Source organism: Alternaria postmessia (genome assembly GCF_024291825.1).
Source record: "Alternaria postmessia strain BMP 2775 chromosome Unknown scaffold_114, whole genome shotgun sequence".
Lineage (NCBI taxonomy): Eukaryota > Fungi > Ascomycota > Dothideomycetes > Pleosporales > Pleosporaceae > Alternaria > Alternaria postmessia.
Window position 1 is genome coordinate 1 of NW_026260187.1, and position 11,778 is coordinate 11,778.

The 11,778-nt window shown below is 49.8% G+C and overlaps 4 protein-coding genes across 4 annotated transcripts; 2 read left to right on the forward strand and 2 right to left on the reverse strand.

The window, feature by feature from the left end:
- Positions 1-2,716: 2,716 nt before the first annotated feature.
- Positions 2,717-5,506, forward strand: J4E82_010167 (uncharacterized protein; the record flags this gene model as incomplete). The annotated part of the gene is made up of 8 exons (XM_051736383.1): positions 2,717-2,883; positions 2,931-2,939; positions 2,986-3,205; positions 3,261-3,678; positions 3,965-4,366; positions 4,417-4,920; positions 4,968-5,131; positions 5,180-5,506. 8 exons carry the CDS (start codon positions 2,717-2,719, stop codon positions 5,504-5,506), a joined length of 2,211 nt encoding a protein of 736 aa, XP_051583836.1.
- A 523-nt stretch (positions 5,507-6,029) lies between these two features.
- On the reverse strand, positions 6,030-7,373 carry J4E82_010168 (uncharacterized protein; the record flags this gene model as incomplete). The annotated part of the gene is given in 2 exon segments (XM_051736384.1): positions 6,030-6,792; positions 6,808-7,373. The coding sequence occupies 2 exon segments, from the start codon at positions 7,371-7,373 to the stop codon at positions 6,030-6,032; spliced, it is 1,329 nt and encodes a 442-aa protein (XP_051583837.1).
- A 976-nt stretch (positions 7,374-8,349) lies between these two features.
- On the reverse strand, positions 8,350-9,765 carry J4E82_010169 (uncharacterized protein; the record flags this gene model as incomplete). Its single annotated transcript, XM_051736385.1, has 3 exons — positions 8,350-8,732; positions 8,785-8,892; positions 8,943-9,765. The coding sequence occupies 3 exons, from the start codon at positions 9,763-9,765 to the stop codon at positions 8,350-8,352; spliced, it is 1,314 nt and encodes a 437-aa protein (XP_051583838.1).
- Positions 9,766-9,987: 222 nt separating this feature from the next.
- On the forward strand, positions 9,988-11,216 carry J4E82_010170 (uncharacterized protein; the record flags this gene model as incomplete). The annotated part of the gene is made up of 2 exons (XM_051736386.1): positions 9,988-10,014; positions 10,068-11,216. The coding sequence occupies 2 exons, from the start codon at positions 9,988-9,990 to the stop codon at positions 11,214-11,216; spliced, it is 1,176 nt and encodes a 391-aa protein (XP_051583839.1).
- Between the last annotated feature and the right edge of the window lie 562 nt (positions 11,217-11,778).

An 11,778-nucleotide genomic window follows, 5' to 3' on the forward strand; every position in this document is an offset into this window, starting at 1 on the left:
AGTTTAAGAGCTCTAAACTGAACTGACTGATAAGACGAGAGCTCTAAACTGACACTGAACTGACTGCCAAGCAATCAGTCAGTCAGTCAGTCTCATCAGTTTGGATTGATTGTTAGCAACTCTGGTTTCGATAGTGTTGGAGAAGATGTATGCAATGAATTGCAGCCGATGATCACGACGCCTGCTGCTGGAGGTTAAGGATGACTCTCAATGCTTTGATTCGTAGGCGGAAGTGGCGAGAATTGGAAATGTACAAGTCAGCCTCGGTACACCATTTGCTGCATGGTTGCTGCATGATAATCAAATAGCAAAGAGCGCTGACATATTAGCGACAGATTGGAGGGGAGATTATTGACGTGGGACTGCTCGAGCCGCTTTTGTTGCTTGTGATCCGGTGAAGACGCCTGTCAGCTGCATAGCTCCTGCAAGGCTAGGTTGGCTGTGTTGCGAGCAGGGTCCTCCGCTGCAGTTGATCCTTGCATGATCCGTGCACCACGCATATTTCCACGCTGCGGCAACCATCGGGCCAATCATTTTCATCGACGCAAATAATGTGTTCGACGGGGCCACCCAACACGTGTGTGAAATGCCGCGCCACAGCGGTTATCATTGCTGATGTACTCTTACGAGGTCCTTCCACGACATGCGTCTGCACATCAGCCTTTCGCCCTCCAACATTATGAGAAGCTTCGTAGCACTAAAACTTCCAACATCAGATTCACAGTATGGAGATAGTTCCCGTATGTGTATTCTTTCTTCTTAGTTTCCATGTTTCAATCACTCACTGATCAAAGGTATCAACCTTGGGATTACACATACTACACTGTCCGGAGCCAGGTGTGAAGCCTGCACTTGAGTAAGTTCCACGCATAAGAAAGAATAGTACATCTGCTGATCTGAGAGAGTGTTGTTGCCGTTCATGGACTTGGTGGAGACTCATTTTCAACCTGGACGGATGGCGACGTCTTATGGCTTAGGGACTTATTACCTCAGAGCCCCGAGTTTAGAAAGTCGCGTATCATGACGTTTGGATACGATTCCAATGCATTTACTCGTCCGTTTTCGAAGAACAATACTGGTAGGACCTTCACTTTTGCCGAAGCGCTGCTCAATGACCTCTCCGATGTGCGTGAAGAAGATAATGTACGGATGATCGTGTTCCCAGAGTACTCTGCTTTGAACGCTGATTTGAAAATCGAGGCATTCGAACGCCCGCTGATCTTTATTGGTCACTCTTTGGGGGGTATAGTGATCAAAGCCGTACGTTTCGCACATAAAAAAAACGCGAGATATCTAGACTTACTTGCGTAGACCATTCGCCGTGCACGAGAGCAGCCAGCTCAATTTAAGGATATCCTTGAATCTACCAAAGCCATCCTGTTTTTTGGTACTCCACACCAAGGGGCTGATTCAGCCACCTGGGCCGGCTATCTATCCAAGATAGGTCGAGTTCTTGGTGTGAAGAATACCGAAGTAACAGATGAGCTCGAGCGCTGGTCCAATCCGCTCACAGAACTCACGAAAGTCTTCAGCGAGAATCAAGAGAACATTGCAATAACTACATTCTATGAGTCACGTAGTCTACATGGAATGATTGTAGGTATATTCTATACATTTGAACATGTTCAAGCTCTGACTTTGGTTCAGGTTGTACCCGAAGCGTCTGCGACAATGGGGTGGAAAGACGAGCGCTGTGTTAGATTAGAAGCGACGCATACATCAATCTGCAGATTCACAAAGACTGATCCCAACTGGCGCAGGGTTCAGGCACGCTTGAACGTGGTAGCAAAAAGGTTCGGGTTGTCCGTTGGAGTCCCCGACATGGATGGGCTCATGAGCAACGGAGACGGGGAAGCTGAAGATAAGCAACTCCAGCATAGACTCGACGGACTGGGGATGTAGGAGAATGGCTACCAATAAGTTTAATAGATTTTACTTGACTTTAGGGTATTCGGCAGCTAGTAGATCATCCTCTTTCGCTGAATGAGCCAAGCGACTGCATGCACGCGCTATGAATCCAGGTGAACAGATCGTAGATCCCACCAATATGTATTGCGAAGATTCAAAAGCGAGCTCTTATCTCATGGCATATCTTGTATCATCTGAATTATAGTGAGGACGATGTTCTAGAGTCTGTGCAAATTCCCTCGATTGCGAACTTGTCGTCTTTTGCCATCATGTTCGGATCATCCAAATACATAATACAGCATCCCTTGCGCAGCTGCCTGTTATCGCAGCATCATGTCGAAGCGGAGTGAGCTGTGAAGGATCATGCATGCTTACTGTTGAGATGCAACCATGTCGGCAGCCACAGTCACAACCCTAACGCAAGCCACGTCGGCTAAATGATCATTTGGCCCCACTTATGATTCCAGAGAGTCCACCATCTAAACAGCCTTACTGTGACAGGGTTTGAGGGGGCTGTGAATTGAATCTAAGCACTAAAGGATGCTGTGTAACCCACAAAGACTGGGCTGCAGCTGGCTCGACGGCGAATTATCCCTTTCGTATTTTAGACGGACAAGCACTCAAATTGCTCAGCCTCATCGTAAAATCTGTAGCGCAGTCTATTTTGTGTAGTTAAATCATTGCTTCTGTCAATCGGATCAAGGATCGGACCGGCCTTCGCCGCGAGGCTGAACAATCATTACACACGCTGCACCTTTTATCACTCAACATAGAGAACTTGGTCTAATTTCTAGACATAATCAACAACATGGATTCATTTCACCGCTTGGGCACCAAAAGGTCTACCGGTCTCGATCCAGAGACCAACGCATCCTTCGCGGAGCGTTCTGACATTGGGACCGATCTGCCTGACACCGCCGCTGGCGAGGGCAATGCAAACAGGAGGAAAAAGAAGTTGACGTACAAAGATCAATTGTAAGAGGCGTGAAGGCAGTTGTTACATGGGACTGACTATGCTACAGTTACGACAAGTGAGAGGCTGCCGTGATCTTATAACTGACCTACTAATATACCCAGGAATTCACGTGAGACTATCCTTGTGTCTTCGGCTGCCAGACGGAAGAAATCGTCCAAGAACAAGCATAGCAGTGTGGTGATTCAAGTTCGGAGAATATACTCAGATAAGGGGGTTTTTGTCAAAACCGAAGTCGACATCAAGGGGACGTTACTTCTCGAAGAATTGAAGAGCATTCATGAGGATACGCGTGGAGTCTTCCTCGGGGATACCTCGAATACAGTACGTGATCTATAATAATCGCTGCTTGCTCGTTGGGTCACTAAACGGCTTGTAGGTAAAACCGGAGCTGTTGTACTGGTCACGTAACGATATACTCGAGCGTAAACAAGCGCTCCAGAATGGAGACCCAAGCGAAACGCAGGAAGCTATCATTACGGAACTTGATGTCGCTCTCCAGTTCATTGAAGAGGAATATGGCGACTTGATACCTAACGTTGAGCAACTCCTCAAGGAGAAAAAGATGACGTTCAACAACCTATGGACAATACTTGCACCCAACACGCTGATCTACTCAAAAGACGAACTGGGAAACGATCGAATTCACCGCCTTGAAGCCTCGGGAGTGACTCAGGACCAGAACGGATCCTACTATCTTGCGATATCTGCTAATCACATAGATTCAGATGGTGTACGACTTGGAATCGTGAGAGAGGGGCTCAGGATTCCCCAATTTGAGGGCGCTCTACCCATTGGTGAGTTGCCAGTATATCCAGTGGAGTATCACACGGATCGTCAACGTCTTCATGCCCGACTACTAAGGCGAGGTAACATTCAACTGGTCTTCCATGGTGATGGTTATCGCTTGAGAGAGCATGAAGGGTACGGAATGCGAGTAGGAAAGCAATCAGCTGTGAAGTTCAAGGTATACAATATCCTATGACTGTTGAAGTAGTCTGACCATCGTGTAGACCCATGGCCGTGTGATAATTGATGCTGCTACTTATGTAGAGCTGGAACCAGAACTAACAATGGTTCCAGAGGTCAAAGAAGCCATGCAATCTGAGCCCTCCGAGAAATTTCAAACAATGGCCTTCGGCTACGTGTTGTCTGAGAAAAAGGAGAAGGAAAAATCCAATGTCGAAGAACCGTCTTTTCGTGGTCCGCGTCTTCTGTCCAATGCTGAAACTGGAGCATCATCGGGCTATGGACCACGAGCTTCACGTTATGGAACATCGGCTCCGTATCCCCACCCACCACCGCCGCCTAGACCTGTCAGGAGGCGTCGCAGGGCCCAGGACTACTATGATCCTGAAGATTCACCCGACGACGAGCATACCTCGGAATCCCGAAGTTTCTACAAGAAGGAGGATATGACAGATATACTGAAAGTCATGCTTTCGGGCAAGGTGTATGGATTCAGTCTCGGAGACTCAACCTGGGGTGAATAGAAACGCCTCCGTTTCAACAGTGGCTTTACTGATGGACATTAGGGACTTTCTCGGTCTCTCGAGTTGGAAAACCCGATTGGAACCCGAACGTCTGGGGACAACTTGTCATGAATGCGCGTCAGAAAGAACTACTGGAGAGCTTAATCCGGTCTCATGGAAAGGAACAGTCTGGCTTTGATGACATCATTAAGGGTAAAGGTAAAGGCTTGGTGGGCCTTCTATTGGGTCCACCGGGTGTAGGAAAGACATTGACGGCAGAAGCTGTAGCTGAGATCTCTCAGTTGCCACTATACGTCATGTCTTGCGGTGGGCTTGGAAGTGATGCGCATGAGATCAATAGGTCGTTGAAGACGTATCTCGAGCTTGCCTCAAGGTGGAATGCTGTACTTCTGCTAGACGAAGCTGACGTTTATCTTGCGAAGAGAAACGACAATGACCTGGAAAGGAATGCCATTATCTCTGTATTTCTGCGAGAGATCGAGTATTATACTGGAATTCTGATCTTGACCACCAATCGGGCTCAGTCTATCGATCCGGCCTTCCAAAGTAAGTTTGTATTGCAAAGAGATGGGCGCAAGGCTAAGGAATCGCAGGCCGTATTCACTTCTGCCATCACTACCATCGCCACAATACCTCCACTCGGAAAAAGATTTGGAAAACATTCGTGGAAGACTCCAGGAAGAATCCTAGTATCCATATCGACATCAGTGAAGATGGGTTCGATGAACTGGCTACCCTCAACTTAAACGGTCGCGAAGTGAGTTGTTGTGGGATTCATATCTGGTGAGAGCTAACAGCATTGTAGATCAAGAATGCAATGAGTCTCGCAGTATCCCTGGCCGCCAGCAATCCTGGAAACAACCTATTGCAAGCTGAAAGGATTATCGACATCACCAAGCTTCTACAGAATTTCAATTTCGTCGATGAGGATGAACCTGAGGATAAGGAAGAGGAGAATTGCAACGACGAAACTTCACTAAAGCTTCAAATCGACTTGCCATGCCAAGGGGTGGCTGAGAACGTCCCAGAAAAAGTGAGAGATCGTCGACCGCGCAAGACTGGTATACCCAAAATCCAGATACGCAATCGCTCAACAGAGTCTTCGAATGCTGGCATCGCGAACGGTGTTTGACAATTGAAAAGTCAATACCAATGAGAGACAGTGTGCGCAAGATGATGTTGTGGTGTAGCAGGTAGTCACGTAAGACTGGGAAGCCGAGGAGTATGAGGAGCTAGAAAGCAAGCTTGCGATCTTTATCAGTCACCTACCCACCTTCGATAGTTATAAACTTGAATTCACTATGCTTATCTATCCCCGATTGCGGGTCGAGCATGATCCTCCTGTACATGTGAACCCCGCGGTGCCACAATGTACCCTCATAAGAGCTTGCCCCAAATCCTGTTCGAAGAGATTCTCGACGTTGGCAGCACAATCTCAGCAGTATGGGCTGTCTATATCTACTTGGTACAGGACTCTGACAGATGTAGTAGTTTGAATGGTTAGATTCTCCCTACCCAAGTCTCAAAACTAAACGAGCTATGTCCAGATAATTGCTGCCCGCGGAGACTGTTTGATCTGCGATGTTGGGATCTCGCTGCTCCACATATTCCAAACCATCTCCAAATCCTGACATCTATTGATCCAGCTCTTTACCCTACCAAAAGTCCTGAGGTGAACGACTCCTCTGCCGGTGTATGCGTAAACTCTTCGGCATATCTCCCTGCTGTCCACTAGCAGCTTTCCATATGCTTGGCTTCGACCCCGTAGCTTGCTTCTCTGTCGGGATCTCTTCTTCAGATATCCCATCTTCAGGATCATCTTTATCCTCTCCCAGGATTTTAGGATCGACATGCATGATCCATCTGACTTCATCGGCCGGCGGGACATCTGGGTCTGATAGATGAGATAAACGTGTATCGGTCGGTGGTCCAGACGGTGGTACCTGCTTGTGTTTGATCGGCGTTAAACGTAGTGGTTGAAACTTGCGGAGCGAACAGAGTACTGGAATGGTAGGTGATGGTTTGTTTTCCTCGGGCTGTATCTCTACAGTAGGGCCTCTTGCTATAGATGGTTCGGGCGATGTTGGAGGGGATTCCGGTGCTTGTCTTGGATCATACGAAGACTGAGTAGATTGTGTTGGGGTAGTAGCACTCGACTCAGACGTAAGTACTGAGCTACTGTCCTGCATTCGGCGAGCCTTTCGATCAGACTTCTCTTGAGAAACAATTTGGTCGACGAATCGATCTACTGATCGTCGAAATTGCAGCAGCGGTTTCTCTTGTGGAACAAGATCATGATCTATATTTTTCTCCTCGTAGGCTCTGACTTGATTGATTACTTCATCTAAGCGACGGTCGATCTTGTGCCGCTGCGTACGTCGGTTGTGACTGCGCGAATCAGTGAAGCCACGTCCATATCTATTCCTGACTTACGTTTTCATTTGTACAACTTGTATGCGCTCCTCCAGCCCGACTCCATGTCGCAATTCGATGCTCTGTCTCTCGGCCGTGGAGGTCAAGGCAGATTGGAGAAAGGCCAGCTCCTCATTTAGTTTTCCAAGGACGCGAATATTTGTGAATGCGACCATGCTCTGTCTTGCCACGTTAAGGCAAGCACGTAAGTACCTCAAGGTACTCTTGCTCATGATCCATCTGTAATGAGCAGTGATCACTTCAATTGTGGAGTGCTCATATCTAGGATCCCTGCCCACCGCCTGCACCCGATGAAGTAGATTTCTGAACCCTTCCTTGACCTTCTCTGTCCAGGATCGCAAGTGTCGTTTGATTCTCGAGGCACCTTCAATATCCAGTGATGCCTCGTCACACGCGTCGAGAAAAGTATCGTAAATATCGGCAAAAAGATTGATCTCTTCATCAAGATCTTGAAGTTCGCGTTTCGCGTATTTGATGGATTTTACAGTTTTCCGAAGCGACTTGAACGTCATGGTAAGAGCTGCTGGGAGGCTGATGACCGTAAGGGTGAGGCCGACAGGTTCCATCTTGCACTTGTAATATCGACTCTGTGATTTAGGTAAAAGGTTTACATCGGTTCACGATGCGGAAAGATTGTCGATATATGAGTATAGATATGATCGGACAGTACAGAAGCGGGAAGATGGCCATAGAAACATACCCCGTGTGCGAATCAACCGGTGAACTGATGGTTTTATTGAGACTGCAAGCGTCTGCCAACCAGCGCTCATCGGCACTCACCATCTTCGACGTCTGCATGCACGGCAGGCGGGGTAACGACCTCGCCTCGCTGCAGGCGTACTTGTCGTATCGCATGCACTTCACGAACCATAGGCAGATTCAGACACCGGTCAACAACAGGATCGCCACCTTTATATGACGACCCTGCGAATTGACGAACGTGTGGGGGTTGCAGGAAAGAGTTGTTGCATGTGCTCTATCCGACGAATCGCCGTTTGGGTACGTGGCGCAGAACGAGCGATAAGATGCCTCGCTACATGCCTTGCTCTCGGCCTTGTCATCGGATGAAGATAGGAGTGGTCGAAGACTTGAGATGAATGAGGAACGTAAGTAGGAAGAACATGGAAGTAACAAAGTTGATGTCGGTATTAGCGGCTTGGCAACTGCCATGAGAAGGGCGCTCTGACTGCCGTGGCCAGTGCTAATAAGAAGGTACAATGCATTGAGGAACCACTCAAACTGTTGCCTACCAGAGGTTTATGGATAAGCAAGATCGAACAACCAAGTCGAAATCACTTTCCTCCGACTCTACGCTTCACTTGTCCCAGGTTGTTTGGAGGGGAGTTGTGCGCTATTCTTGTTCGATACTGCAATTCTAAAGCAGCTGGATATTGACAAACACTGATGTTCGCCTACCGCTCCTGGTATCATGTGCGCAGACGCGCGTGCCGAATAGTTCTGACCACCCAGCACATCTTACAAGCCAGCAGCACGTGATGCATTTCCCATCCATCATGTCCACTCCTCCCAATCTCTCACACATCACGCCTTCTCCAAATCCTTACATCTCTTGATACCCGCTCTCGCATTTACCAACCCGTCCTTGAACCCCATCTTCTTGGCCAGACTAGCCGCCTCCTCGTACCTCTGCCTTGCCTCACCAAGCTTGCCCTCCATTTCGAAAAACTCACCTAGGTTATGTGTCGCAACCGCACAGCCCACGTCGCACTCTTCATTGCGCTCTGGCGCCTTGATGTGTGCTGCTTGTGCTAGTGCGCGCTCGGCCCATTGCCGCGCTTGGTCTATGAGGAGGGCGCGGGGAGCGGAGTTTGAGACGGGGAAGTCGGAGGGTTCGGGGGCCATGGTGATGGCGTCGGTGCTGGAGGGAGGGGTTTGTTGGACGAGACAGGTTGATATGTTGTTCACTGTGGTGAATTTGTTAGTATGAATTGGGGGAATGGGGCATGGTGTACGTACTTAGGACAACGCTGTGGCATGATGTTGGTGGGCAGAGCTGGAGCGCCTTGACGAACAGCGGCGCAGCAAGGTAGTGTGAGTCGAATTGCTCGTAGTGTGTTCCAAGAGCTACAAGACGTTAGTACGCGTGCACCAAGGCAAACATTGTATGATCATACCTTCTAGCACACCACCCATCTCATCGTTGGTCAACCATGGCCCCTCGCCATTCTTAACACCGTCCCTCTCCCGCCTTTGTTGCTCCTTGAGCGCACTCTCAACAGCCTCGACTAGTCGCTTCTCTCCATTCTCCGGCTCATTGACATATCTCACGTCGTAGAGCTGGCCCAGCTTGAGATTAATCTGCACCATGTTCTTCTTCACCCTGCTCCTGTTCCCCGTCGTCCAATGCTTATCCGAGAACTCGTCGACCCACTTCTGGCAGTCGTTTCGCATAATCTCCAACACATCGATAGCCAGGCTGTAGTACCCGGCGTCCTCGAACAAGGCAGCAATGGTATATTTCACTCCCATGATCTCGTCGCTAAACGGATCCATGCCCATCTCATCAGCAAGCGCAAGCGCCTGCCGGAAATGCTTGTTCGCCTCGCGAATATCGAGCCACTTCCCGCGGGAATAGAACAAGGCTTTCCGCAGCTTCTTGGCGACGGGCTCGGGGAAGTTGTGGTAGGGTTTGATGATGACGTTCTTGTAGTACCAGGGTATGTAGAAGACGCAGATACCCGCCACGAGCGCGATTGTCGCAATCGCAAAGGGAAACAAGACGGGGCTTTTGTGGTATTGCTCTGAGAACTGCTCGCGCATCGTTGACCGGTAGCGGCGACTCAATTGCTGCTGTATTGGCCGCCGCGGCCATGGCTTAGCGGGCAGTCGTGGTGGTGTGCATCGCGTTGTCAGGGGAGCTCGCGCTTCGCAGCGTGCGAGTGTGAATGCGGCGCTTGTTCGGGGCGCAGCTCCTCGGGCTATGGTCGTGCTGAACATTGTGCGCCGGGCAATGGGCAAAAAGACGTGCGAGGTGGCATGCGGCGGCCGCTTGGTGGAGCGAGTGCATGACGGAACGAACTTTTAGTGCCCCACGCGTCGCGTCGAGTTCCGCGTAGGGCTGACGACGAGCCTCATGACGTAGTCAACCATCAACGCGCCGCCGTCGCGTTGCCTTCCCGCAGCCTCGACCTCACGGGCAATGCACAGAGTCGATTTGCCATGTGTGGTCGCTACGTGCTGGCCTTGGTGAGTATGCGCCTTGACACGAGTTCCCATGCGCCATCTGACAAGCTTCCCAGCGGCCTTCTGAGGTCCGCCAGCAGCTCGAGCAGTCGCAGATGCCTGTAGAAGAGGCACCCGACGACGATAGTAACGTGCGCCAAAGCTACAACTTCGCCCCCGGTTACCACGGTCTCGTATACCGAGCAGATGGTCCCGAAACAGGTGACCAGCAGGAAGGTGCGACCGAAGACACAAAGTACAAGCTGCAGTCTATGCAGTGGGGACTCGTGCCCTTTTGGACAAAGCGCAACCCAGACTATGGCTCCAAGATGAAGACAATCAACTGCCGCGACGATTCCCTCATTGAAGATCGTGGCATGTGGACAACCATGAAGAAGAAGAAGCGCTGCATCGTCGTCGCACAGGGCTTCTACGAATGGCTGAAGAAGAACGGGGGCAAGGACAAGATACCACACTTTACTAAGCGCAAGGACGGTCAGCTCATGTGCTTCGCTGGTTTGTGGGACAGTGTGCAGTTTGAAGACTCTAGCGAGAAGCTCTTTACCTACAGCATCATCACCACCGATTCGAACAAGCAGCTCAGTTTCCTGCACGATCGCATGCCTGTCATATTGGACAATGGATCTGATGCAGTACGAACCTGGCTCGACCCAAATAGGACGGAATGGAGTAAGGAGTTGCAGGAGCTGTTGAAACCGTATGAGGGTGAGCTGGAATGCTACCCGGTCAGCAAAGACGTTGGCAAGGTTGGCAACAACTCGCCCTCTTTCCTCGTGCCGATAAACAGCGCGGCGAACAAGAACAACATTGCCAACTTCTTTGGCAATCAACAGAAAGCCGCCGAATCCAAGGCGGCTCATGGAAAGAACATGGTGAAAGTCGAGCACGACGACAATGAGACGCGTGCTACGACTGACTGTGTCGAGACTACGGAAGATAATGCGCCGTTGCCTGTACCTGAGACTTGTGAGTCAAAAGGCATCAAGCGAGAGCACGAAGACGAGGATATGGTCGCTAGTAGCGCGGAAGGCGAGCCGCGATGTAAACGTATTGCGACTGCGTCGCCTACCAAGAGTCTTGCAAAGAAGACTTCAACACCTGCAAAGAAGCAGGGTACCAGGAGCGCCACGAGCAACGGCAGTGCAGCAAAGACATCCAAGACCGATGGGACACGCAAGATTACCGCGTTCTTTGGTGGCAAGTGAGCCCAAGGGGAGTGATGCGATGATCCGTTGACAACTAGTCGCATCGCATATATGTCCATGCTCACAGGTCTCTACGAACCACGTACACCGCACAACACTAGGGTCGGGAAGATGAGTTACTGTACAATCAGGTGTTTCTCCAAGGCCATCCCTCGTCTAATTGACGAAGGGGAGGAACGCAGAAACTAGGCTCGCGTTGGGAGAGGTACGGTTCGAGGCGGTCATGGCGGTATTCACCGGAATCGGCTCAATCAAACGCTGTGACATTCACAAGTGGAAGAAAAGGCTCTGGTCATGCTGATAACACTGATCATGCACATGACACTGGTCATGCCAACAACCATACAGATGGTCAAGGCACAGAAACCACTCGTCGCATCCGAGATTGCTAGGTAAATGAAGTTCGCCAGGGTAGGGAAGTAAATATTGGCTCAACCACTTTTTCTCTTCCTTTGTCCGTAAGAAGATGAGGTTAATTCTAAATAAAGACGTTTTAGTGAGTCCTATCATAGCAAGTACTATCCCTTGTTGAGTTTGGATGATTGACCATCGGGTATATCCG